General features: G+C 32.2%; 4 protein-coding genes across 10 annotated transcripts in view; 1 reads left to right on the top strand and 3 right to left on the bottom strand.

The window, feature by feature from the left end:
• Positions 1-22,054, bottom strand: part of LOC105214987 (uncharacterized) — a 47,334-nt gene extending 25,280 nt beyond the window's left edge. Inside the window, exon 1 of the mRNA XM_029042153.2 lies at positions 21,090-22,054. The gene's annotated coding sequence lies outside the window, so the exon portion shown is untranslated. The remainder of the gene's footprint in view (positions 1-21,089) is intronic.
• On the bottom strand, positions 4-22,981 carry LOC105214985 (6-phosphofructo-2-kinase/fructose-2,6-bisphosphatase). 7 transcript variants are annotated; one of them, XM_054231342.1, is made up of 2 exons: positions 22,070-22,981; positions 4-2,625 (listed from the first exon to the last, which is right to left on the bottom strand). In XM_054231342.1, the coding sequence occupies exon 2, from the start codon at positions 2,558-2,560 to the stop codon at positions 896-898; it is 1,665 nt and encodes a 554-aa protein (XP_054087317.1). In that variant the 5' UTR covers positions 2,561-2,625; positions 22,070-22,981; the 3' UTR covers positions 4-895. The 7 variants fall into 7 exon arrangements, with proteins under 7 accessions (XP_054087317.1, XP_011187006.1, XP_054087318.1 ...); XM_011188704.3 differs by lacking the exon at positions 22,070-22,981 and adding an exon at positions 13,961-14,683 and having other exon boundaries at positions 4-3,637; XM_054231343.1 differs by lacking the exon at positions 22,070-22,981 and adding an exon at positions 13,961-14,672.
• Positions 22,982-23,834: 853 nt separating this feature from the next.
• LOC105214988 (protein kish-A) lies at positions 23,835-24,416 on the bottom strand. Its single transcript, XM_011188712.3, has 3 exons — positions 24,258-24,416; positions 24,071-24,180; positions 23,835-24,013 (listed from the first exon to the last, which is right to left on the bottom strand). The coding sequence occupies exons 1-3, from the start codon at positions 24,258-24,260 to the stop codon at positions 23,908-23,910; spliced, it is 219 nt and encodes a 72-aa protein (XP_011187014.1). The 5' UTR covers positions 24,261-24,416; the 3' UTR covers positions 23,835-23,907.
• Positions 24,417-24,611: 195 nt separating this feature from the next.
• On the top strand, positions 24,612-27,995 carry LOC105214989 (U3 small nucleolar RNA-associated protein 15 homolog). Its single transcript, XM_054231344.1, has 3 exons — positions 24,612-24,816; positions 24,882-25,224; positions 25,287-27,995. Exons 1-3 carry the CDS (start codon positions 24,727-24,729, stop codon positions 26,423-26,425), a joined length of 1,572 nt encoding a protein of 523 aa, XP_054087319.1. The 5' UTR covers positions 24,612-24,726; the 3' UTR covers positions 26,426-27,995.
• Positions 27,996-27,999: the final 4 nt, after the last annotated feature.

Raw genomic sequence — 27,999 nt, 5'->3', positions numbered from 1 at the left:
CAGTGCCTTGATCACATGATAGTTTATTTGGGATTCAGTACATTAAGTATTGTTTTTAAATAATGACAAAAAACTTACTCTTACAAAATTTATGTATTTTAGTTTGTATTAAGCTACAACAATAAAATTCTATATGTTTGTGTCTACGAATTTGTATATTTTGCTTTTAGCTACAGAATAGTTTCAGCCTAAAGTCTTCTTACCTCTGCAAAAAAAATTAAATAAATTGAGTTGAATACAAATTTCACATATTCATTAGAATACAAGCATTAGCGAAATAACTGTTAGCACAAATTTACGAAAATATGTTAAAAAACTGACAGATATATATGTATGTGGCATGAATTACAATCATTTTAATTTATTTTTATTTTTAACAATTATAATTATGCTTAATGTTTTAATCTTTAGTTCATATTATACGAGAATATAGTATATAAAATATGTATATTTAGATTGATATTTGTGTACTCATGCGTGTATATGTGTGTAAAGCTCATAAAATAGACGAAAAACATCCTCACAAATGCGTACTATTACAATACATACATAAGTACATAAAATTGATTGGCATTTAGCTAAAACTATACTATTACCATACAAAATCGGGTCCAGTCATATCCAAGTTGCAAATAGTAAACTTTCGTGTCATTTATAAACCTCTTAAATAGTTCCGTATCACTAATTTCTTAAACAAAAAAAGCGCGTGTGCTAAATCACCATCAACTATCAGTTAACAATTCAATCAATATGTTTATCATCATTACAAATTCAGTTCGAATGCTTAATGTATATTATGCATGTGTTTTGCTTAAGTTGTGTTATCTTATAATGTATTAACCCTTTGGAGGTTTGCCAGCAGTCCTCGTTTGAGTGGAGTACTTGGCTGTTGCCATCAGAGTTGGGCCGCGTTGTTCGTGGACGCTTCATTCGAACCAACAACCACGCCCTCCTTCACCACCGCCAATCCATTTCCCATAGCTCTGTTACTGCCATTTACCATGTTGACATCGTCGCCCACAATCAAAACCTTACCCACACCATCGGGTGCCACCAATTCGCCACTCAATCCATCCAGCCCCAGAGACACATCACCGGGTATCTTCGGCTTCGGGCGATGTGTATCAACCGCATCGATGGGCAGCTTAATGTGCTCCACCTTACAGCCGTAAGCTACCGGTGTCAACTTGATAACTGTATGCAGTGGCACAAACAAATATGGCAGCTCATCGGCAGACTTATCCAAGAAATAGGCAAACAAACAACGCAAAACCGCTTGGTGCGATACTACCAACACATTACCTTGACGTTCCAACTCCATTATCACGGGCTCAAGACGCGCCACCAAATCCTCATAGCTTTCACCGCGTGGATAACGATAAGCAAACTTGTTTAGGTCACGTGCCTTGAACTCCTCGGGGAATTTTTCCTTGATCTGTTCGTAGGACATCTCCTCACAATGGCCGGCATCAATTTCATTAAGCGCCTTCCAGCGTTCCTGTGGTGCCTTCACATCCGCAACGGTCTGTATAGCACGTTTCATCCACGAAGTCCACACGCGTAATCCATCAATGTGTTGCTGCTCGATGTACGAAGACAATGCCTTGGCGTATTGACGACCACGTTCGCTAAGATTCGAATCGCCACCGATAAGTCCCTTTAGATTGTGCTCACTTTCACCATGACGCGTCAAATATATAGTACGTGGCGTAATGTGGGTGTTCATCAAGTAGTAAACTATACGCGATTCTACATGACCCTCGTTGTTATAAACCACCGTCTTTTTGCCTGCATTATAGATCTTCAAGAAGCTTAGATGCGACTCCGTCTCCTCGTCAATGGGTTGGTAGCGCTCTTCATAGTGTTCAATGCGTTGTAAAAAGTCGCGTACCACAAGTTCAGTATTCATATTGTAGTAATCGGGTGAGCTCACCTTTACCTCTTTAATGTTTTGTTCAATAATGGTTGGATCGTCACAGATCGATTCCACGAAGAACAAGCGGAAGTTATGCTGTTTAACGACAGTATCGTAGATTAGTTGACGACGATCACTTGTAGAGTTTGTCGCATCGAATACGGCGACGCTGCCCAAACCGCTCAGCAGCCATTCGCAGGAGTCGTGTAGTGCTTGATTGGCACAGCGATTGCGTATAGCCATTGCTTCTTCATTATCGGCGCGGAAAAACTCATGTGACTTGTAGGCTGTGGTCGCACAACGACGGTATTCGCCCAAATTGAAGACGCGCGTCGAAATGCCTATCCAGTTTAAGTAACGCGCCAACTTTTTCGAGATAAAAGTTTTACCGCGAGCCGGCAAACCGACCATGGCAATGACATGAGGCGTAGTAACGTCGGTAATGGCACGTTCGCCACGCACCGGAAATGGCTTAGTCATCACCGTTTCAGATGTCGGAGGTAGTAATTTGCGCAATTCATCGGACATAACGCTTGGACAAACATGTAGCTCATTTTCGATGGCAAGATCGGCTGTTTTCTTCAGTTGATTGAGCGAGGTGGTACGCACGCGCAGCGAGGGTGATGTGTTGAAGGGCATATCCATTATGCTAGTGGCGGTCACAGAGCGTACAAGGGACTGGTTTTTGATTGCAGCGGCAACGACAGATGCTGTGGAGGAGAGCAGTAGGGAATTTGTGAGGGTCAATTGGGTTTGTGTCTCTTGATTCTTGAACTTTTCAATGGACGTTTGGGGAAAGGATGCTGAGGTGGCTGATGAACAAGGTGATGTTGAGGCGGATGATGAATATGAATCGATAATAGATGGTGGCGGTGTAGGAGGCGGTGTTGGTGACGCAATCAAAATTGGTTGTTGCGTCGACTGCGTTTGGTCGTTAATGTGTGCTTGTGTGTTAGTGCTCGATGCGCTAGGCTGAGCTTGTCTGTAAGGAGATGATGAAAGTGTTGTTGTCAATGTGAATGCAGTGGATGACTGCGATGCTGTCGCCGCAGTCTTCGTCGCGGTTGACGAACTGTTAGTATTTAATGAAGCCAGTTCGTTTAATGGAGATGATATAATTGGCGTAGCTAATGACAATGATGAAGTTGGTGATTGTGATGGAGATGATGATGTTGATGATGACGTTGATGATGATGATGATGATGATGATGGGGATGATTCTGATGAAACGATTACATTTATACGTTCAACAGTATTCATAAATAGTCCTTTTAAAATTCAAACTTAGACAATATTAAACAAAAAATATATTAGTTCTCTATAAATCACTAGCTAGCTGCTGCGGTCTACCACGTTGCGACAGTTGCAATTATGGAATTTCAAGTATGTCAAGGTTGACCAGAGAATGGTTATTCTCTACAAGTATTCTTATTTTATTAATGTAGACTTGATTTCGTTTCAAACGAAATTTGGTGGACGTTGTGAATATTTAAAGTTGCTTTGGCCGGCAAGTGCGTAAAAACACAAAGTTAACTACACTCTTTCTGCCTGTTTGCCTGCCTGCAGGCCGCTTGGCCAAGCCTATTGTATGTAGAGCAGTCTCGTGTTTCTTTTGCTGTTGGCAGAAAGTTTTGTCTGAAACAGTTTTCTCTATAACTCTCACTGCTTTCGTTTCGTATTGATTTCAGTTGGGTTAGACTTTTATCTTTCGCGATTTGCTTTCTGCAAATAAAATTCAGAACAAAAAGAAATTTCCATATAAACACCATAAAAATCACATATGCATACAACAGCGCCAAAGAGGTAGAGGATGAGTGTACTCATGTATTTAAGTGTAACTATATTATAGTACATAATATATATTACACCATACGAATACAGTCGACATTTGATATTGATATCGATTATTGCAGAATGAAATCGAGAGTAAAATTTGTAGTTTTTACAAAATGAAATTCTTAAACAAAAACATACGGTGAAGAGCAAAATAACGAAAAATATCAACTTAACGATGCAAGTGTCAAGATGAGGGCTGAGTTTTACAACTATACATGGGTTCGATTTGGAAAATCTTAAAACGTCCGCCTATTTGCAAATAGTGATTAAGCAAAACTAAAATATCGCTAAAAATCCTACACGCTCCCTACCTTGACTCATCGTGTCCGATTTTCTTCTTTCCATCTCTGCAATGCAATTATCTTCCTTAATTGTAGCGAAACGCCACTTGCTGACTTGACCAGTCGTATCCGATTTCCTTCTCTGCATAATTGCAGTATATATTTGTCCTTTCTAAGCGAACTTGAAAAAATACCGTGTAAAATGGGTTATTAGTCAACTGAGACGGAAAATCATTTACTGCTTACAAAGGGACCATTTTATACAGCTTTATGGGCCCATTTGGTCTGATAACTTATCAACTAAACGAATTCAGGTTAGGAAAAGTTCAAATCTAATCAATAGTAAACACCTAAATGCGCATCATGCGATATTCCTTTATTCTATAGGGTTAATAATAGAAAGCCTGTTTTTACAACAAAAACAAATCGTATGAAAAGCAATAGATAAGTGGAAATGAGCAATATGTAGTAATGCTGACGCACAACTTGGAAATTAATTTCAGCATTTTGTGAAGGCAGTAGCAAATTAATTCCATGTTTATGCCACTACTGCAGTCAAGATAGCAAATACGCGTCAAAAATGTACTTCCTGAAACCGGCAAATTGGAGAATTTCACTGTTTGTTGCTTAGCGTCACGAGCCTATTGGCTGACACTTTCTCTAGTGTCGTGTATTTCATAATTACAAATTCCCATTCAGCGCGAAATGAACAAGTCAATGAAATGAAATGAAACTCCACCAAGCTTGTCGTTACAAATTAAAGGATTGAGTAAATTAAATGAATATATCATAGTTTATATAGAATCACACACAAATTAGTCATATGACATTCACAAGGACTACTTTCGAAACTATTCACAATTCACTAAACCATAATTTCGTTTCTATTTTGTATAAACTTATGTACATCTATGTTCTATTCACACACAAAAAATAATCACCGTTTCAAATCGAATAAAATTCTAATAAATGCGTATAGGCAAGGAAATGAGGTGAATAAATAACGAATAACGAAGACTACGACAAACTTGTGTTGACTGCAAAATGTTTATTTCTATACTGACATTTAGTTTGTCAAATAAGAACAATTCAGTGTTACTACACTGTTGAAAACAAATGCACACACTAAATATGTATGCGTATACAGTTACTCACAAGAATAATCGCGTACGATATTTATGTTACAAAATTAAGAAAATATTTCGAAGCAATTATAACAGTTTATTACTATTATTATTATTTTATATATATTTTTTTTTTGAAAACATAAATAATATATTTGAGCTTTATATTGTTTAAATATCTCTGGATCCTATAATAATAAAACTTCTATAATGACTTTAAATTTTAGTGTTGTTCAAACACCATACGGTAAACCAGTAAAATTTCAAAGCAATTGTGTTTCAAGTAAAGCCTTTAATTACTCTTTAATGAGTTTTCATAATTTGTGTTGTCTCTTTCAAAGTATACGTGCAAGCAAACCTTGTCAGATTATTCGTTGTACTAAGAGTACATACGATGTTTGTGTGAATGGCACGATTCTCTCCAAGTCGCATAACTACATTCGCAAAAATAATGGCTCAGTTCTGAGTTCTTTGACATGTAGCCAAAATTGATAAGAAATCATAGAAAATATTTGAATGAAATAAAGCATATACTTTTAAAATGTTTCTTCTAATAATAATGTTAAAACAATTAAATGTCAATAATTTTATACTAATCAGCTAGACTGAGACGTCCAAACCTCAGGATATACAGTAGAAAACCTTTGGTTTATTTACATTATTTTTCATCATTTTACACACCACCGAGGCATACTTGGGTTGTGTGCACCCCTTTATTGCTAAAATTGTGCTAATTAAGGTGTTGTGCTAGCATTTAATCTTCACACAAATTAACAAAGTCCGATGAACAGTACTTAAATAATTTTTTAAATAAATTGGTTCATTATTATTGGGATTATATTAAAGTTTATGGTGGTATTAAATGTTATTTATTGATAACCTATTTTTGTTTTATGGTTTAACTATTTGTTAAATATTGCATTCAATTAAATACATCCCTGGGTTGGTGACACTGCATTTGGCTCTTTTAAATATTTAATATTACTATCAAACAATTTTAATAATTGTCACTAAATAACCTTGAAAGAGTATGTCTGGTTCAAGATAGTTCTTGGCAAACTTTTAAACCCTTATATTAGACATTGTATGGAAATTCATATAAATGAAAGCGATTTCATATATTTGAAGGAATCAAAGAAATTAATTTGCATATTTTTTATGGTTATATGTATAATGACTATTTTAAAACGCACAACACTATTCGAGACAGGCTAAATCTCTGAAGACGCCCATACTTTTACAAAATAAAAACTGTACGATTCGTCAAACTTAGTAAAAGCTCCTGAGTCTTTTATAAATTTTATAAAAAATCTTGAAATAGTATTTAATGACGATTTTGATTCTTGTTACCTTGCACCCGATGGTTTGAAATACCTATTCAATAGGATCTTGACATATTTTGTTTTAAAAATGTTTAAGAAGGAGGCGACCACGTCTCGTTTCAAGCGCATAAAGTTTTTGTGTATTTCCCATAAGCAATTCATTCCCCTTTATATAGTTAATATTTTAATACTAGCTTCATGTTGTTTAAGTAAAAACTAGCAAAATTTTTTTTTTTATTTTGCGTCTTTAAAATTTAAATAATTGAGACCAAAAATAACTTACCACAGAGAATTAATTATGTCAGAGCTGTATTTTATTCAAAAAAATCAGCACTTATAAAATATCAATATTAATTAATTTTTTTTTTATATAATACGATATGGCACACATTGACGTCAAAAAATTCTATGTATATGTGAAATATAGCATAAATCAATAAATTCGCATTGTTTAAAAGAAGTACATATATGTATACATAATAATTTGCTATTTTATGATTAAAGTTTTACAAAATTTAAGTACTCAATATATACAGCACTGTGGTTTTCACCAAGATGGCGGCTATCTTACCGAGAATTCCCACGAAAAGGTTTTCTACTGTATGTACTGTGGTCCAAACTTTTTTTTCATTTTTTAGTTTAGTAATCGCAGAGTGCCGAAAAAATTGCTCCGAGAAACACACATATATATGTGCCGACGTTGTTGTAAGAGAATTAAACTGTAAAAGTCTTTACAATAAAATTTGTTTACAAATTTTCAAGTATTTGCAAATTCCTATAATATCAAAATTTCAAATGTCAAGTTCAAGAGTGTAACAACCGAAAGAACTGTAAAAAAAGTAAAAAAAATTTACAAAAATATGCACCTGTCGCAAATATGGCAACTGTCAAATACAAACATAAACAACATATTCTAAGTCGAACAATAGACATCTATTAATTCTGTATTTATAAAAAAGTATAGGGAGACGTACGTACTTCGCTCTGTGCCTTACAGTTTTCGTTTCTTTTTTCTCGCTGCAAGCATTTATCGGAAAAGTTATTAAATGGAGCTGCTAACTGCATTGCCATATTCTATAAGCGTTAAACATAATTTTGAGTTATCTTTGTAAATATGTATTTCTATACTATGAATGAAATTCAAGTTGAATGTCATAAAACCGATTGAAATGTAAACAATGTCAATAAATCATTAATCAAAATAATACTATAATTGTTGTATGGCATTTTCGCGCAAAAAAATGCATTATAAATATTGAAGTCAAAATTTGATGTTTTGTTTGATAATAGATTATGTACTTTTACGAAATATAACGATCGCGCCACAAAATATTTAATATGAGCTATAGCGTACAATAAAAAGTTCTACTATATTTTTTGAGTGTATAAACAATAAGGTCTCTTTATGAACACGCAACTAATACTAGTGCATTTTTTTATCTGAAACCTACATATTCTAACTTCTACCGGTTTTATACTTATAAATATCCATACATAAATGCCTATCTACGTCATGAGCTGATAACAGCGCTTCAGACAATCGACTATTGCAATCGGAAGATAATTAATTATAATTCTAATAAATATATGCATGTCTACAGTGAAAATTGCATACATACATACATACGAGTACATAAACATACATGCAACTTTGCATAGGCAATTATAAATTGTTTTCTTGAAATGGAATTGCAATAATTGAAAACTATTTACTTAAACGAGAGTTAGATCACGCTCACAACACAAACACACATACAACAAGTCTCAATGCCGGGACGTGCAAGTTTGCAAAAAAAAAATGCTGGTTTGCACTATATAACACATGTAAAAGTTTTTATAACTTTTTTCGAAAAAAGAGAAAAAGTTGCATTTACTTTTGCTATTATCACAGAGAATGCATACTGTTCATAAATCTTTGAATGTATCTCTTGCGTTCATAAATAAATTTTTAGGTAAATATTAAGAGTAATTGGAGATTTACGTGAGTATAATGCATCACCTCTTCTACCGGAGCAAATGTTATTACAGAGAGAGTGACTTTAATAGCACGTCTTGAAAGCTACATTGAAAATTTACACACATAAAGCTGCATTGCAAATATTTACTAGTAAATTTGCAAATATTGGCAATTTCTAGAGAATGGAATGCATTACCTCATAGCTATCGAACAATACGATTAATCACTGACTAGTCATATGAAAGTAATTTAATATTTTTGAATTGTCAATGCATTTGTGGATTTTTTTAATTTTCAATAAAAAGTTATTGTTAAATTTTGTTATAAATTTTCTGTTATTATAATGACGCCAAAATTTTTTAAATCTAAGCTAATTTTTTGATCAAAGTTTGAACATAATTCACACAGCAAGCAAATCACATACTGTCACTATTCGAATAAATGAAAATTGTTTGAAATCCAAACAGCCTTTGATTTTTATCAGAATCAGAGAGGACGTTCGGTTAACCGAATAGTCGAAAATGAGCGGTTAATCGAATAGTCGATGACTGACGACAATCCGAATAGTGCAAACCGAATATTATTATTTTAATTAGTCGATTAGTCGAATGCCAAGAGCTCTAGTACATTGTATGCCGTACACACAAATCTATGTATATATTAAATTCTATATATTTTTATCAACAGTACAGTGAACCTAGTAATTGTTGTGCTAAAATAGCTAGCTTTTTTCTTTTTCATTGAGGGGTGTTTTTATGGGTTGCGAAGCGTATGGGTCTGGTGGTGAACGAGGACAAAACGAAATATCACCTGTCGTCAAACAAACAGTCAGCGCATTCGCGTCTTGGCTCCCACGTCACTGTTGACAGTCATAACTTTGAAGTTGTAGATAATTTCGTCTACCTGGGAACCAGCAATAACAATGTCAGCCTGGAAAGCCAACGCAGAATCACTCTTGCCAACAGGTGCTACTATGGACTGAGTAGGCAATTGAAAAGTAAAGTCCTCTCTCGACGAACAAAAACCAAACTCTACAAGTCTCTCATCATTCCCGTCCTACTTTACGGTGCAGAAGCGTGGACGATGTCAACATCCGATGAGACGGCACTAGGAGTTTTCGAGAGAAAGGTTTTGCGGAAGATTTATGGTCCCTTAAGAATTGGCAACGGCGCATACCGCAGACGATGGAACGATGAGCTGTATGTGTTATTCGACGACATAGACATAGTCCAGCGAATAAAAAAACAGCGGCTACGCTGGCTAGGTCATGTTGTCCGAATGGATGAAAGTCCTCCAGCTCTGAAAGTATTCGATGCAGTACCCGCTGGTGGAAGCAGAGGAAGAGGGAGACCTCCACTCCGATGGAAGGACCAAGTGGAGAGGGACCTGGCTTCGCTTGGAATAACCAATTGGCGCCAAACTGCCAGAAGGAGGGATGCGTGGCGCGCTGTTTTGGACTCGGCTATAACCGCGTAAGCGGTGTCTACGCCAGTCAAGAAGAAGAGAAAATAGCTAGCTAAAATATATATATTTATTATTTAAAGAATATAAAAAACAACAATGTACTATAATAGCTTTTTTTAATTTAAATAATTTTTTTTTGTTTAAAAACTTGTACTTTAAAATAGTATAAATTAGGCAAAATATTTCTACAGAATAAAAAATAAGCTCACTTCCATAATAATAATCACTAACGTGTGCCAAATTTTGCCATATGTTTACTTTTTATTCACACACACAAGTATGATACATATGGGCATTTCCGCCAGAAGGTCTACCACAGACAAAATATTAAACATTATTAGAATTACAAAGTTTTTCCATATTTTCATAGGAAAATATCTAAATTTATTGATATTAAATTAATTTTAAATTAATTCATAACCAATTACGAGATATACCAAAGCCAAGTCGAATAGGAGCTACTTTTCTCATTTCGATTTTTCTACTGCATTTGTTTTTCGTCAAAATTGTTAAAGAAACATATCATGTATAATTTTTTGCTTTGTGTAAAACCTTTATAACGGTACAAAGAACAAAATAAAATGCATAAGAAACCATGCGATTGCAAATAACTGTAAGTTTTTGCTCTCTTATTATGAAATATTATTTCTTGATAAATCTCTTAACTAAAATTAAGAAATCCTTTAGTTGCTTTTCTCAAATATTTATTTTTTTTTTTAATGTAACTGCTCTCAGTTTAAAATCAAATTTATATTATCAAACCTGATTGATTTTATAAAATAATTAAAATAGTCTTCATTAGAATATAATTTTTTTGCAAGAAGCCATCGATGGAGTGGGAACAGTTATCAAAAGGAAACTCTGGCAGATAACGAAATCCCAAAAATTTTATACCCGAAGACAGCATTTTCGAAAAAAAAAAATGTATTTCACATTTATACTATAGAATTTTTATTGTGTTTCTCGTTGGATATTAGTTAAAATAAATAAATAAATCCTTTACTACTTTTTTAAGCCATTTTATTGGACTTGTTGTTAAATAGTTCCGTATTATAAAACAAAATCAACATAAATATTATGATGGAAAAAAATGTCCCGTGCGACATGTCCCGTGCGAATGTGGTTAATAATTAATTAAAAAAAAAACTATAAATTATTTTTGGATGAAATTCATACCATCTTTAAAGGCCATCAATGCGCAACATTTTACAATCAAAAACATTTGAATATTGCCTCACAATTCGCTGAAATCGCCGTTTGAATCGTTGTTCCCAAAAACGACTTCCATTTTTTGTCCCGTGCGAATGCCTTGGTTTTTTTGCAATTATCTTGAAAATGAAAACCGTTCCAAAATCAACCTTAGCACTAAATGTAGAGCTAATGAAGGGCTATTAAAAAATCCTACTGTCAAAATTAAAAAACATTTTTGTTCATACTTTTTTTTAGTTGAAAGGTGTACGATTGTCCCGTTCGACATGGCGGAAATGCCCATATATAGGATTTATTAAGTTTTGTACGCATACGACGTCGAATTTGTTGACATAAAGTGTGCAGATAACACTTTATTTTCACTATTTTACGTATAATATTTTTATATATACGGAACTTGTGTACATAGTATATATATCAGGTATTTACTGTTGTACATGTGGCAAATAAACAAAACAAAATAATCATATATGTATATTTGTAAACAAAGAAAACCAATTACTTTTAACCTTAGAAGGCAATAAGGGTGACAAATCTCCACACCATCGGCTCGGTATATCATAGCGGAAAGACTTTTGGCTCAACTGTGTTTACTCAAAATAAAACATTTAATACAAAAAAATATCATTTAATTTCATACATATGTACATATTTACACATTTATATACATGTTTGCATTACATTATCTTATAATTTATATGTAATGTTGTTACGTTCATATGTATACAAAAAGTCAAAACATGTGATGCAGTTATTAAAAGATTAAGAAAGAAATGTATTGAAAATTTAAGTGCAAAACAAAGCACAATAGTTCTTGTACTAAAACATTTAAATAATATAATATACTATTATCATATTTTTGTGATGTAAGTAAATGGATTATAAATAAAGACACTGCATTATCATAATATCTAGAAGTGATATGCAAATGTGTGTACTTGCGCCTTTGGAAATATGCTGATCGCTTTAGTTTAAATAAGCACATTCACTCAAACTTCATTTTTCTTTCTTATATGTATATTTATGCATACATACATATGTATATATTTAATATATGATAGTACATAAATAATACTAATCAGCTAAGACTTTTTGAGACTTTAAAAGTGTCAATCAGAAAATTAACTTTTCTAACAATATGCCTATTTATAGCTTTCTATTTTATCTGCAAGTAAAAAAATCATCTTACTCCCACCGAACTGTTTTGTACCAAAGAATACTCGATATATTAGATATGGCCAAATTTTTGCCACAACTTAAATCTTTGAATAAAACAACTGCTCGTAGATCAAACCGGTTGTGGTTTTTTCAACAGCAAAAAACCAAAATATCAAAGTGAAATTTAATTAGACCCAAGTGTGAAGTCCATGCTACACACGGTAATCAGTTGGGGTTTGACGCGAAACAAACCTGACAAGAAAACACGGATGTCAAGCGTGATCAAATTCGTAAAGCCAATCGTCAACATGCCAAATTATTCCAAAAAACTCCAAACTAAACCATAACACACGAAAAAACACATGCAAAATTCTCCATTGCGCAAAAACAATACACATACAAAACTACATATTAACACATATAGATGTACAAAAAAACATGAAATGGTGTTGTATGTTTATAAGTCTTATCGCGCTGTTTTTTGTTTTTTTTCGGTTTTTTGTTTGCTTGATTAATGTTCCATGATGGTCTTTGTGACGTCCACCCCATATCGCACCAAAAATATAATATGAATTATGAGAGCGTTCAGACATGAAACCTATACTGATAACAGCACCTTAAGTTGATTATATTTTAAAATTAATTTAATATAAATTTAGAAATTTTCACCATTTCGGCGCTGTTGCGCGTACTTTTCAAAATTTGCTTTAAATGACAGCAGGCGGCTGGAACAACCTCACCTCAAAAACAGAACAAAACAAACGGAGAAAAGCGAAAAACTAGAAAAATGAATGCTCTATTATTTTATGCTGTTTCTTTTTCTTTTAGATTATAGTCGTTTCCACTACTTTTGCGATAATAAGAAGATTCAACAGCAATTCAACAAAATAAATAAACCGGCACAATGCTAACAAGCTACTAAGTCACACTAAAGCGGTGGCAATTTATTCACAAGCACATAGCTGCAAATGTAGACAAAATTTGGGCCAAAAATAGTCAGTTAATATCGAGTTAAAAAAACATATCGAAAATCGTTTTACGAGTTCATATAAAACAACAAATGCGAATATTTTGTGGTGATTAAAATTCACAAGGCACTCGAATGTAAGAGCTCATAAACATGCTAGATAAGTACATATGCATTTGTATGAACAAAAAACACATTGTTCGCCGACATATGTTTGTATATTGGCATATGTAAAGAAATTATATAAGTATACACTCATATTTAAAACATTTTAAACAATTTTCACTCTTTATAACGGCGATAAAAATAGCAACAAAATCAACTTAATACCCGCCGAAACAAAATTCAAGCGAATAGAATTTATACATATAAATATATAAATACACCGTCCTCAACCACAATAATTTTTAAAATTTATGCCATTACGCTTATACACTGAAACTTTCCGTGAGAAAACAACAAATTCTTTGTATGTGTGTCAGATCAGTAATTTTCAAAGAAATTTTAAATTTTCACTATTTTCCACGATAAATAAAACCACTTCCAGTGGGACGGATCAAACATTTAATGCAGCTATTAGGTTACTAATAGGTAGTAATGAGACCCCACATATAAAAAAAACTGTATGACGCATTTAACAACAAATTTCACTTTCGATTTCATTTCTCCTCTCTTATGGTGCTTTAAAAATGTATTTATTTTGTTTAAATAAGTATTATTTTGTTACCGCAGCATCACACTAGCATAAATCCAGTCACTGTAGCTTCTATGTCGGCAACACTGTTGGGCCGAACATAACACGGCCACCGCGTCAATAGTAGCATAAAGAGAAATCCAAAAACGTTTGCTGACTGTGCGGTGCGCTAAACTCGTCAGTATATCGAATAACGGCACATGCGGTCTATGTATTTTGCGAAAATTGTAAATATACGCCAAATCGCATCGTAAATGTGGTGTGAGGTAAAACAAATTGAAAAAATAACATAAAATAAGCACTTTCAAGTTGGTTGGTCACTCAACTTTCGGCTACGCAAGTGACTTCAACAACAATATGGGGTGACCACACTTTTATCGTTTTCAGTTTGTTAATGCAAGCTGTCTGTAGCTAATGGACTACCACCAGTATTACGCCAGTAGTTAGTACCAATTAGTACACCTTAAATACCGACACACTATCACTTGAAAATCGGCTACTGTGTTCGCTCGCCTTGGCGTTCAAGACAAGAATGAGCGCACAAGCGAAGTTCGGAACGCCAGCAAGTACGATGGAGCACAAGTTGACTACTAGTGATGACAGAAGCCAACGCCGATAATGCTAACGCTAGCAGTAAATGTGAGATAACAACAATAAATACAAAATGTAATTGAAAGCGCCACCACTCAAATAATGAACAGCGTGAGCAAAATATGACTGCGCTGACTATTCGCAAATCGATTCTCCCCACCGAAAGCGTGCTAATGAACTAACTGTGAGTGGACAACGATATGTAGTAGGCCTGGCTGTGGGCATGTCAATATGTTAGGTGTATTTCATAAATTACTGTAAGGGTGATTTTACATATACAAATTGTTGCTAAACAGAAATCTGCTGACACGACAGGTCACCAAAAATATGCAGTTACTATGTTGGAATCAAATTAATTGCACGTGAATAACATTAAAAGATCAAAGTGAGAATATGTATTTACAGTAATGCGAGTGTCGCACGCTGATCTAAATACATAGTATTCATACAATTATTTGATATAGTTAAGAGGGAATAACCCTGTCACATATCTAATTTAGTTAATTACACGTTCTCACAGGGATAATCCTTACAAATTCAATCAATCATAAATAAAGCGAAGTATAATCGTGTAAATAGAAAAATGGAATTAATTCATTGCTTAATTTTCCATATTTTAAATAGGCATTAAAAAAAACACTTCGTGAAAACATTATACACTGTTTCAGGTGTGAGTATATTTGAACAGCATTATTTTTTCGGATTCTAACAAAATTACAAATAATATATAATAATTATTTTTTGACAGTTATCACTTTTTCAATAAAAAAAAATATTGTTATATTCGTTTCAAATTGATTTTAAATATTTTTTTTTAATAATTCCTGATTTTTTTAAATTAAAAAGTAATAGATTTATTGACGTAATCCTCTCATTTATCTTAGACCCTTTTTTTTAATGAACTATTCCTGTACCTTCCGTGAGATGACAACATCTGATTTTTTACTTTGACCACGGTCATTCTAGCTACAATAACAAACACTCTCGCAAATTAATTACTAATCTCCTCAAATATAAAACAATTTTAGTTGATTCAAAATAAAACAAGAGCGTAGCGAAATCTGAAAATTTGGTAAGGACAATATGTATGCTTGTTAACAATTACAAAAGTTTAAATGGGGAGCGACATTGTTTTGAAGATTTGAACTCAATATTCTTATAACATTAAATAAAATAAAAATGGAAACGCACCTAAACATTTAACTGAAAAAATCAATATGTAGGGGAAACGCAAAAATACAATCTAAGAAATAACAATGATTTTAAAATTACATATAAGCAAAGTTCCAAAGCGCAAAAGTCTATGTTTTATACAGGTTTAAAAATGTTTAATAATTTACCATTGGAATTAAAAAATGAAACAAGAAACGTAGCATTTAAGCGAAAGTGGATAGAATTCGTTAGAAATAGGACAAATAATTTATTAAATTTGTAAATATGTATATATGTATGATGTAAAAAAAAAATTTTATACTAATAAAGTGAATAATAAAAAAAAATAATAATTAAATACAACGTACTCGTTGCCTATTAAATTGTATAACTGTCAGTTAAAACAAACATTTTAAGTTTCAGCTCATATAGAATATGTGTCATATTAAAAATGTAAACACATTCCGCAAAATATATCCAATTATACACACACAAATGCTGTATGTACACATGTATGTGTATAGGAATAAAAATACACAGACAAGAATAGACAGGAAGCCACCGAGCCGTTTTGCCATTTCGTAGCGCCAGACAGGTGAGCGCGTACAATCGACAAGTGGTATAATATCATATCCCAAGTGAGCTGATTGACAGTAACAGCTTTGTCTGTATAAACATACACATATTTATCGTATTTTATAGATATTTACCAATATAGACATCTGTATGCATCCACTGTTTATATTTGAAAACGAAATTCCACTTGTTGCTTTTGCGCTCACGCTGTCTCATCGTTAGTTAGGTGAGTGTCCAGACATTTATAATAAAAAATTGCTTGTTATGAAAAATATACGCAACAGAATTTCATATTCGTCACTAAGTCATTGCACAACAAAATGAATAAAATAGTGATCGAGAGTGATTTAGACATATCTAATATCAGCAGACAATAGTAGTTCAAGTGTTCGCGTGATTTATTATATTTATGTACATATAAATATACATACATATGTGCATTTCACACATAAATTGCGTAATGTGTTGTAAATTTGAAACATGTGTAATAACGCGAAATTCTCTTGTAATGCAAAGTCAAATTTATTTGTTTGTTCTTCAAACAGAGTGAAAATTGCTTTTGCATCTACATTACAATACATGAGTATATACATATGGCTATACTTGTATGCATACTTACTTCCGCAACATCAATTCCATGCAAAATTTTCAGATTTGAGAAATATTTTATTTAACAATGTGAAAAATTTAGTTTTTTACAGTTAAAACTAGTTTTTGTGCCAGCGTTTAAGAGTTCGTTCATTATAAATTGCCAATTTGTCTACACATATAATTGTTTCCGACGTATTTCACACCACGTTTGTGATAAATACACGCATATATATGTATGTGCGTGTATACACAATTTGCAGGAAAAATATAAATATTCTAGGTTTCTTTTGAGAAACCTTGTGAATGAGCTGTTAATCAACCAGAAAAACAAATTGCTTATGGATGTAATATTAGTTGGGCAATAACACTAATTGCCGTGCGCGTGATTTAAGTTAATTTAATGATATTCAAATTCACAGCCCGTCAAATAATAGGCATATCTTATTAAATTATTTATGATTATTTTTTATAAAAGTATACAATAAGTGCAATTAACTCCATTTCTTATATAAACTTAAATGTTCATTTGTATGTAATATTTACAGAAGTATAATGGATTAAATCTTTCTTAAGTCACCTGGACCGACAGGTGTTATCAAGTGTCAAGAAAAAATTTAAATACAAATTTGCTCAGGGTATTAGAGTAGGTTAAAATAATAGATGGTCCCCCGTCTACTAAATAAGACAAATGTTCTTCATTAAATGAATCTATACAAATTAATGCAATACACTTTTCTTTTTTCTAACTCGTCTAACCCAATCTACTCGTAATCCCTCGTTTCCTTCCAACCATTTGATGGCTTATAAACAAATACAGTCGAGTATTCAATAACAAACTCGACAAGTAAATTCATTTTTATGAATAAATATAAGTTCGAGTACATTATAATAGCTCTTTATTTTCAAAAGAAATGATCTACGCTCATTATAAAATATTGGTATACAATTTTATAAGACAAGAGTAATACTGCTTATCATTATAAACAGATGAGTACATACTACATACTATTGCAAGACAAAATGTATTTCAAAATAGATTTTTTAATGAAATACATAAATGCAAGAACTCATTGGACACATTTTGCGTCGTTCATAAACGACCACTTATTTATTCCTTAATACAAAATGCTATATATATATGTATGAATGTGTGTACCACCTACTTTTGCGTTTGTATGTATGAATCTGTATTGTACATAACCAAAAATAAATCTTGGGATTTTTATGATGTTTTGACAAGACATATAATAATGAAAAAAGTAAACAAAAACATAAGGAATTCAAATGTTGTGTGGTACCAAAACATATAAAATTAACGTGAGTCAATGGCGTGAGAATCTAATATATTACTGTGACAATATATGTACATCAATTTTATATACAAATATGTATATACTACTTGAAATATACTACACTTTCTAAGTTTAATAATTTACAGCTGTTATAAACGATTAATTATACATATGTGTTTTCTCCATACAAGCAACTGACACATTGATGTCCTTCGATATGCCAATTCTGCGTCGTCGGAAAAAAATATTTTTAATAATAGTTCATAATAGGTAAAAAAAATTCAGTTCAATTATAAACTAAAACCAAATATATTCTAAATTTCCTCAACATTCTTTAAATGCAGTTGTCCACAAAATAATAGGAGTGCCAATATGAAAAATGTATTTGGCTGCAGAACTTTTTAGGATCTCAAGAAATTGATGGGATAAGAAATGGTATATACATATAACGGGATACTGGCGTTATAATACCAATCAAATTTTTCTTATATTGACCGTTATTTGAAGACAGTTTTGCAAGTTCTCCGAAGTACTTGGTTTTGCAATCCACAAAAAAATAGGAGTTTAGACATTTCCTTTAAACATTAACTATAATTTAAAAAATACTAACAAAATTAGAAAAGTAAGTAAAATTCCATAATCTAAAAGCAATTTCAATTAATTAAGGTTAATTTAATTAATGTATTTTTTTTTGGGTATAGGATAGCACTAGTTCGAGAAATTCTCAAAAAAAATTAAGAAAATTACTGAAATGTGTAAGGAGCTCCAGAAAATCGCGGAATAATCGGCTCAATTAGTAGCAAATACATTAAATTATAGTAATAAATATGAAACACGTGGACAAAAGTGCAAAAAATGCAGAACAGGTGATCACACTATAGTACATTACCCCGAAATGTATCCCATTGGGCACAATTCCGATTAGAAAGGAGTTCTACGCGAAAAAAACTTTGGACACCCCGGTTTTGGCTCGACCAGGGTTATTTTTTTAAAGTGCGGCCGAAGGCCGCCAGTGCAGAAAGGAGTTCTACACGAAAAAAACTTCGGACATCCCTCGAAAGATTTTTTATATACATCCTTGATGCAGAAGAGAGTTCTACAACAAAAAACTATGATATGCTAATATATAAATAAAACACAGTCATTTAAAAATATATCGTCTATGGTTTCTAACATGTGGCAACGGTCGTTTTCCACATAATTGTAAACAGAAACCTTTTTAGCTATTAGTGTGCTAAGTGATTTTCAAAATAAGTAATTTTGGCTTAAAAAATCTTAAATAAATCTATATTTAGAATTAAATTGAATGTTAATAGTGTAATTTTCAATATGTGAAGTGAAACATGTGAAAAAATAGTGTTACAGTGTGTGAAATACCATCAAGAATATTTATATATATTCCTGCTCTGGAGAGTCTCCTCTTTCACCCGATACCCCATTTATACCGATAGGAGTTGTCAAACCCCGACCGCCAAAGTAATCGGAATCGTGCCTCCCATTGCATTAGCTAGGAGCATCCAGGACGAACCAAATTTGTCAATTATTAATTAAATTGTTCGTATTCTCTTAGCACATAACAAAAAAATCTCAGAAAAGCATCACTACTAAAAAATAAACACATAGAAGCCCGTAGACAATTTGCAAAATATAATGACTAATAGCCAGTGGGTAAATGGCGACACATATTAAATTGAAATTAATCCAAAATTTAATTATTTATGCTGTAACCTGTACAAAGGTTCAAGAAACATTGTTAGATTTACAAAAAATTCTATCAAACATGGTGGCGTCAAAATCATGATATCGGGTAGCTTTTAACATAGCGAAGTTAGTATAATTATCTTGATGGAAGGCATCATGGATCTTATGGAATATATCAAAAAATAAAATCGATAAAAAAATTTTATACAATACATTCATATGTACATATGCAGCTGCGGTAACAATGTTAGTAGTGTGCAACCGTATAAGAGAAACTATTTATTTGTTAAAAAATTATCGTTATTTCCCAAAATGACCTCAACAATAAACAACACAAATCACAAAAAAAGCATTGCATGGCTTAAGTCTTTCTGAAAAAATAAAAATCTTATTTAAAAATTATGTAAAATGTATGGTTTAAGTCATAATGTGGTTTTAGCGGTAGTATGGCAAATTTATAAAAATTAACATGTGGTATTATTTTTTAAAAAATGAGTACTTAGTTGCAGATCCTAACAAACTTTGTTATATAAAAAATTGTGTCCACTTATAGTGATAAACAATAAGTACTACTAAAGTTTGACCGCAACTGTTTGTACACTGAAGTTCCTTCATTCGTTGTTCCTCTTTCCAACTATACCTATTTCAACCCTGAAATCGGGGGATACTATAATAAAGTTTCCCCATTATTTATTAATTTTGTTTTTGCAAGTTTTTTAAATTTTACAGAAGTGAGTTGTTTATTTTTTTTTTAATAAATGTTTTGTTAACGATTATATCGTTCACTGTACATTTAATTTTCTCACCCAATCATAGATCGACTTAATTTATACAATTAAGATTGGGTAAGATTTTTTCCCAATACTCTTTCAATATTTTTAAAAAATTAATTTTCTCAACACCCTATATAAACACTGCTTTATCGACGTAAAATGCAAGTTGTAAACGTAAGAGAAGTAAATAACGAGCAAAACAAAATTGCTTTTTCATTCTTGTTTTTACAACTTCTTCGCCATGACGGCCAAGCGTGCTATACAGTGAAAGCAACAACTGGTCTACACGAAATAAACGTGTACAAAAGACGATATTCACTGAATGGCCCAGGAAGGGCAGATGTCTGACTAAATAACTGCTTTACCAACACTGGATGGCATACCAAAAAAAACGGGAAAATATAAACCCAAAAGGAAGCAAAATTAAGCATGAAAATTTTTCCTCAGTTTAATCGGAGAAATAGAACTATTTATATAAAGTCTCACCTTTATTTTCGACCAAACCGCTACTGCACTTCTCTCTTGATATTCAATATAGATAGATTCGATATATTTTTCAACTAATCTCAATGGAAAACTATTTTTTTTATTAATGTAAGACAAAACCTTCCTTCAACTCAAGGCGAAAAATTATTCCTAATACCAAAAGGAAATGGCGAAAAGTAAAATAAAAATATTATTACTATCTCTTTCGGACATTACTATTTGGTGACTTCCTTATGAAAGAGACAAAATATAACACAAAAATGTACAAATTGTGAATGGGCAATCAAATCGTCAGGTCAAAACGGACAGTGATGCATTTACAAATCTAGTCAGAAATATTTAATGAAATTATGAAGCGACTACAAATTAATGTAACGATTGAAAAAAGAATCGACAACTTTCATATCTACCATGCCATATATTTTTTTATATCACCATCTTATACATTTCGAACAATTTAATATGTTTAAAACAGATATTATTTTTATATAAGGTGACAAAATGGTCAATATGATTTCAAAATAATATACTTTCCAGCTGATTATATTTAGTTTTATTTAAGACATTTATTATCTTAACATCATATTATTAAGTAAGATCGAGATTGGCCATAAGCCATCTATTGTACTGTACCAAAGATCGAGTTTGTGTATCAACAACATAAAGTAATATTTTGCATTCGTTGATATCAATAATAGAAATACATATGTACAGTCGAAGGGTCTAGGCATTCCTTAAACATATTCCAAATGTCATGTTTTATCCTAACATCAAATTATTGAGTAAAATCGAGTTTGTTTATGAAGAATATAAAGTAATATTTTGCTTTCGTTGAAATACATACAATTAAAGGGGTCTAGAGACTCCTTAAACATATTTCAAATGAAATTATTAACGGAAATCAAAATATTGTACAGATTTATAAACTTTGTCTTTTTCGAAAAGCATTGGTATTGTTAATTATTTATATTTAAACTTACCGCAGGATATTAAATAAATATTTTAATTTTGTCGCTGACGAAGCATCTCTATTTTGAACAACTTTAGAGGGGTTCACACAATATTAGAACGCATCACTTTCACAGTTCTCATTCACAATAAACTTCACTCCACTACTCTTTTTTTATGGGCATACAAGGATTTTCGTTTACTTAATTTATCTCTATGTATGTACAGAATTCACTTTTCAATTACTTCACTCTATTCAATTTTCTGGTCTCAATAAATTTTGTAAACTTTTATAATCACCAAATGTGCTTGTCACCAACAGGCTTTTGGGCCCATATCAAACACAATAGATCGTACTACGGACTCAACTCGACCTGCGCCAGTGCGAACATAAGAGTCTTTTCTTTAGAGCTTCATTCATTTCACTTACAAAAACCATTCAAATGAAAACTCGCTATTGACACGATTTTAGTTAACTATCTATAGAATCTTATATTTGTTTATTAATCAACACCAAACACTATTGTCGTTTGACAATAGTTATTTCAACAATATTTTTCAATCACATTAGCCGATTTCTACTATAATTTGAAGGAGATTTTATGTCTTTACATTGTGAAAATTTGTTGACGACCAACACGAAATACGAAACTTTTCTATACTAGAGTAGTGCTGTCAAAACGCGTTCATCGGCTCAACGACCCGCCAGGTCGCACATTGTTATGTGCATAAGCAAGACAGCACTTCACACGCCTCTTCGTCGATTTCGATGCATTTCGTATTCGGTTGTTTTTCGGGATATCAATGTTGCCTAATTAATTACACCCCAACATGTACTGCGAGCAAATAAAGTAATTATTTTGCAGTAGTTGTAAATTTTTGCATTCTATAGCAATAAATACATTTTTAGAGAACTGCTGATACACTCTTTAATGAATGAAACTAATGCAAGTCAGTTATGTACTCCGTTTACCGCTTTTTCTAATTGCATTTTGCCCAAGAAAGGGACGACTAATATTTTCTTTTTAAATGTGGAGACCACTTACTTCCCAAATAAAACGATACCACATAGAAATTGACTATTGTGAACTTTAATTTTAAAAACAGATATGTAATAACAATTTATAATAAAATTAAGAGTTTACTAATATTTGTTTAAATTATTAAATGTGTATTTTAATTAAAAAATGTAATTTGATAATTTTTAACCTTGTACAAAATTATAGGAACATGAAAAATGCGAAAAGTATAACTATTCTGTTCATTCATGTTTGAAGTATTGGTTTGGTCTTTTGATAACTACTCTTTTAAGAGATTTAATGGTAATATAGATTATATATGTACTTTTAAAATATAAAATCGATATTCTAATAAGGCCAAAATCAATACAAGAACAAGTCTCCAAGGAGCCTTTGTCGACTTCCCATATTCATAACATGTAAAATAAATATTTCGATCGTTTTGTAGCGAAAACATAAAGTCTCGTAAATATATTCCTCTGAACTGGTATTATTCCTATTGTTCATTCATCCATCCATCTTGGGTTTAAAAAGTGAAATTAAGCGTATTTTTTTCTGTCAATGAATGACACTATTCCATTTGGAGCATATAACATGACGACACTAAAAACTTACTAATTAGTTATTTAAAAACACATTCCATCCCCAGGCCAAGGTGATATTATTCGACGAGATAATTAAGAGATCCTTGCAATGTATCTCAAGCATATCACGACGGTAGTCATAGCCATTTAAACAATAACCCATATTCAAAATAAATTATCTTTATCACATTACACAAAGTTACAAAAATTAATCTTTATTGCTAACAAATATCAAATCAATAGTTCAATCAAAACAATATTTTTGTATCACGTCCAAAACAATATTGAGATCGCCATTCCCACGCATGCCACGGCAACATAAGGTGACTTGCGTTCTCCTATTCTTGCTAGTTTCCAAAACACACCCAGTAACCTAAATAAAATATTTTTGTTACTTATACTAAAAAAACTTTATACGCGTTTAACTTACCCAGTCTTATTACGGTCCATAATGCTGGGAAATAGTGACCGCAGATACGCACAAGTGCAGATTAGAAGCAGAATCACTGATAGTAAACTTTGAAAATTGAAGAGTGCACTCTATATGAAATATATTTAATTAGCCAAAAAAAACAAAAAACTAATTTGCTAATTGAAAAAATTGCTTCTTTACTCACCATTTTGATTCCTTATGTGTAAATTAGTAAATGTTGAGATATAAAAATATTAAATATTATTCTTTAAAGATGACGTGCCTACAACAATAACAATTACATTTGTTTAGTTGCCGAAGTGTCAAGTTGAAAGATAAGGAGAGAGAATTCACAATTAGTTCAAGCAGTGTTAGTAAATTCATAAAAATTTAGTTGCATATATCTATAGAAAATTCTGTTTAGTTTTAATTTTTTTATCTAAATGTTTTATTATGTTTAATGTTCACATATATTTGGAACACTTAATTATTATTTATTAGATAGCAATTTTACGCCGACAATTATTTATTTATTTAATTTATATTTTGATTAAGAGGTAACACTAAATGTGAACTGACAACACGTGCAAGGAAAAGTCAAAATATTGTGTATAAAATTATTGGCCGCTCGAGATTGTTAAAAATTTGAATAGATAGTTTTTTAATAAGTGAAAATGTCTCAGTTTAAAAAATTGAACACGAAAAAATACCTCAAAACTGGTAAAGTTGTCACACCTGATACCATATACTGGAAGCAATTGAGTGTAAGTTTGCCGTTTACCATTACTAATTAAATATTAAACTAAAAGTGTTGCTGTTGTTTTTTCAGGTGCCAACCCTAGTAAAGGAGTTTGGTGCAATCGACTATGTGGATTTCAGTCCTATTGAACCATATTATTTTGCAGTGACTTGCTCTGTACGCGTACAAATTTACAATCCAATAACAAAATTAGTGGTAAAGAATTTATCACGATTTCAAGAAACTGCTTACGGAGGAACATTTCGACAAGATGGTCGTTTGCTTGTGGCAGGTGATGAACAAGGTTTGGTGAAACTTTTTGATCCCTCTAGCAAAAATGTGCTTCGACTGTTTAAAGGACACAAAGCCCCTGTACATCGTGCACAGTTTACGCAAGATTTGTTGAATATTGCTAGTTTTTCCGATGATCGTACTGTGAAATTATGGGATATTGCGTCCGAAAAAGCTACATTAACATTTGCTGAGCATGAGGACTAGTGAAATTATGGGATATTGCGTCCGAAAAAGCTACATTAACATTTGCTGAGCATGAGGACTACATACGTGCCGGCGCAATAAATCCCATGTCACCAGATACATTAATATCTGGTGGTTATGATGGTAAAATAAAAATGTACGACACTCGTACGCAACAAGTTTCATACAGCATAGATCATGGCAGTCCTGTCGAATCATTACTATTTCTACCTACGGGGGGTATTTTCATCAGTGCAGGTGGTACAGAGATGCGCGTTTGGGATGCTTTTGCAGGTTGCCGACTTTTAACGAAAATTTCACAACACCATAAAACAATTACAAGTTTGCGTCTTGGTTCCAATGGCAAACGTCTACTATCGGGAAGTTTGGATCGTCATGTCAAGATTTATGACGTTGCCACATACCAAACGGTGCATACCCTTGATTTCCCAAATGCCGTATTAAGTCTTGGTGTAGCGCCGGACGATCAGACGGTTGTGGCTGGCATGGTTGATGGTCTAATTTCCATACAAAACATGGAAGTGGATCGCAGTAAGGACGAAGTAACAAAGAGATCAAAAAATAAACCACAACCATTGACTTCAATGAATATTGATCATGATATCCGTGAAGGCGTACTGCCAAAATTAAGCAAATACGATCATTTGTTGCGCAAATACGAGTATGTAAAGTGTTTGGATATCGTATTGACACCATATTTTGCACGTAGTAATCCTGAAGTGACAATTTGTGTTATGCAAGAACTCATACATCGTAAAGGTCTGCATCGTGCAATAGCTGGACGTAGCCACGAATTCATCTCACGGCTTATATCGTTCATATGTCGTTTTATTGGCGAACACCGATTTATGCGAGTGATGATTGATGTCGGAATGATTTTGTTGGATGTTTATGCGCCGCAGTTTCACGAATTCACTGGTGAATTAGGCAAAGATTTTATCAGATTAGCTGGTGTGCTACGCCGGGAAGTTAAATTGACTTACGATTTACTAGAATTACAAGGCTGTTTAGAATTATTGCAAACTGCTTCGGCAAGTTCGGATGCCGTAGATGAGCTGATACGATTTGTGACGTCCGAAAATGATCAACTAAAGCAGTCTGCACAAGCAAAGGAGTCGTCCATACTGACAGTATGAAAGCCATCAAATAGTGTTTCTACATATGTATATTAATGTGTGTAAAATAAGCGCAGAATGACTCTCAATTTCTAAAGTTATTCAAACAGTAATGTAAATAAATAGTGATAAGTATTAAAAACACAAAATTGGGTAGTTTTATTACAAAATTTGGTTAATTTGTTGTTAAACCCGCGTGTTGGGTGTTACCAAATTCGCTATTTCCAATTTTCACTGAAAGTTATGCAACTCTTGCCAAGTTCTACCGATTTTTGCACCGTTTGTTTTGAGTGGGGAAATTTGTGACAAGTGCTACCAATACAAGTTTTTTGTCACCATTTCGAATATATTATTCCAAAACACCGTTGTCTGTTGTAAATGGAGGAAAGAAATATACACAGTTATAATTGAAATTTGGATAATCCGATTTATTTTACGTTCATGTACTTTAACTTAAGTAATGTTGTCGCATTTACATTTTTTATTCATGAAATAATTCACATACTATATACTGTAAAATATATTTGTAATATTAATAATAATGCAGCTATATTATTAATGTGTGGGTATGCAATATATAATATAGGTAATTAGTAATTTTCTTCGACATTTTAAAATACAATATATACTAATGTATGCATATATTTAAGCACATTACACACCAAACATTCTTGGCATATCAATGTAGTACACAATATACGTAGCTACCTATGTAGTTGTACGTCCGTTATTTTGCTGATATTTAACCTGAACTGAATAGAAATTTCGTTTATCATTTCAAGTAATTTTTTTTTTTTTACAATATGTTAGCGTTCTTACAACTATGCATTTTAACAACATTTATTGTGAGTGTACATACGTACAGAACTGCTTAGTGTAACTACCTACACACAATCATTTGTCAGCATATCCATACAGCATGTGATTTTTTGATGAATATACAATACGACCTTAAAAATAATGATTTTTTTGTATGATTTTATGGTTTTTACATTTCTTATTGGCGCAAATTGAATCAATTGAATTTAATCTGTAGTAAATATTCCAATTACGATTAAACTTTCTTTATTGTATTGCAGTTGTTGTACGTATGTAATTGTAGTACTTGGCAAACTCAAAAACTTGATTAATATGGACACCTTAATTGTAATTATTTTTAATAGACTGTTGAGTGAGTGAGAGATTTGAGTTTAAGTGAAAATGAAACAACAAAAGAGAAAACTATAAATAGCAAGTATATACACACACAATCACACGTAAAATCACTGATTAAAAAGACAAAAAATAAAAATACAAATAACTAAAAATTCTGCCGTGCTTTTAGCTAAAATTTAATATATAATTTCATTTGTTGTTAGATCCAAACACATTTAAAAATTATATTTTTTGCATTACAATAAAAATTTACGGCGTTTTTTTGCAAATAGTTTAAGGAAATACTTCTCATGAGACAGTGCTTGCCTGAATAGAAATTTGTGGTAATTACGTATAGTCCACTATGGTTATGAATTCTCGTTAGCAATGCAATAATGTATTTGCTTTCATAACAAAAAAAAAAAAAAAAAATTACAACAGCAAAAAAAAAATAAAATACA

The sequence above is a fragment of the Zeugodacus cucurbitae genome, chromosome 5, assembly GCF_028554725.1.
Source record: "Zeugodacus cucurbitae isolate PBARC_wt_2022May chromosome 5, idZeuCucr1.2, whole genome shotgun sequence".
In the NCBI taxonomy this organism is placed as follows: Eukaryota; Metazoa; Arthropoda; class Insecta; order Diptera; family Tephritidae; genus Zeugodacus; species Zeugodacus cucurbitae.
This window is presented reverse-complemented; position numbering and strand designations above follow the sequence as displayed.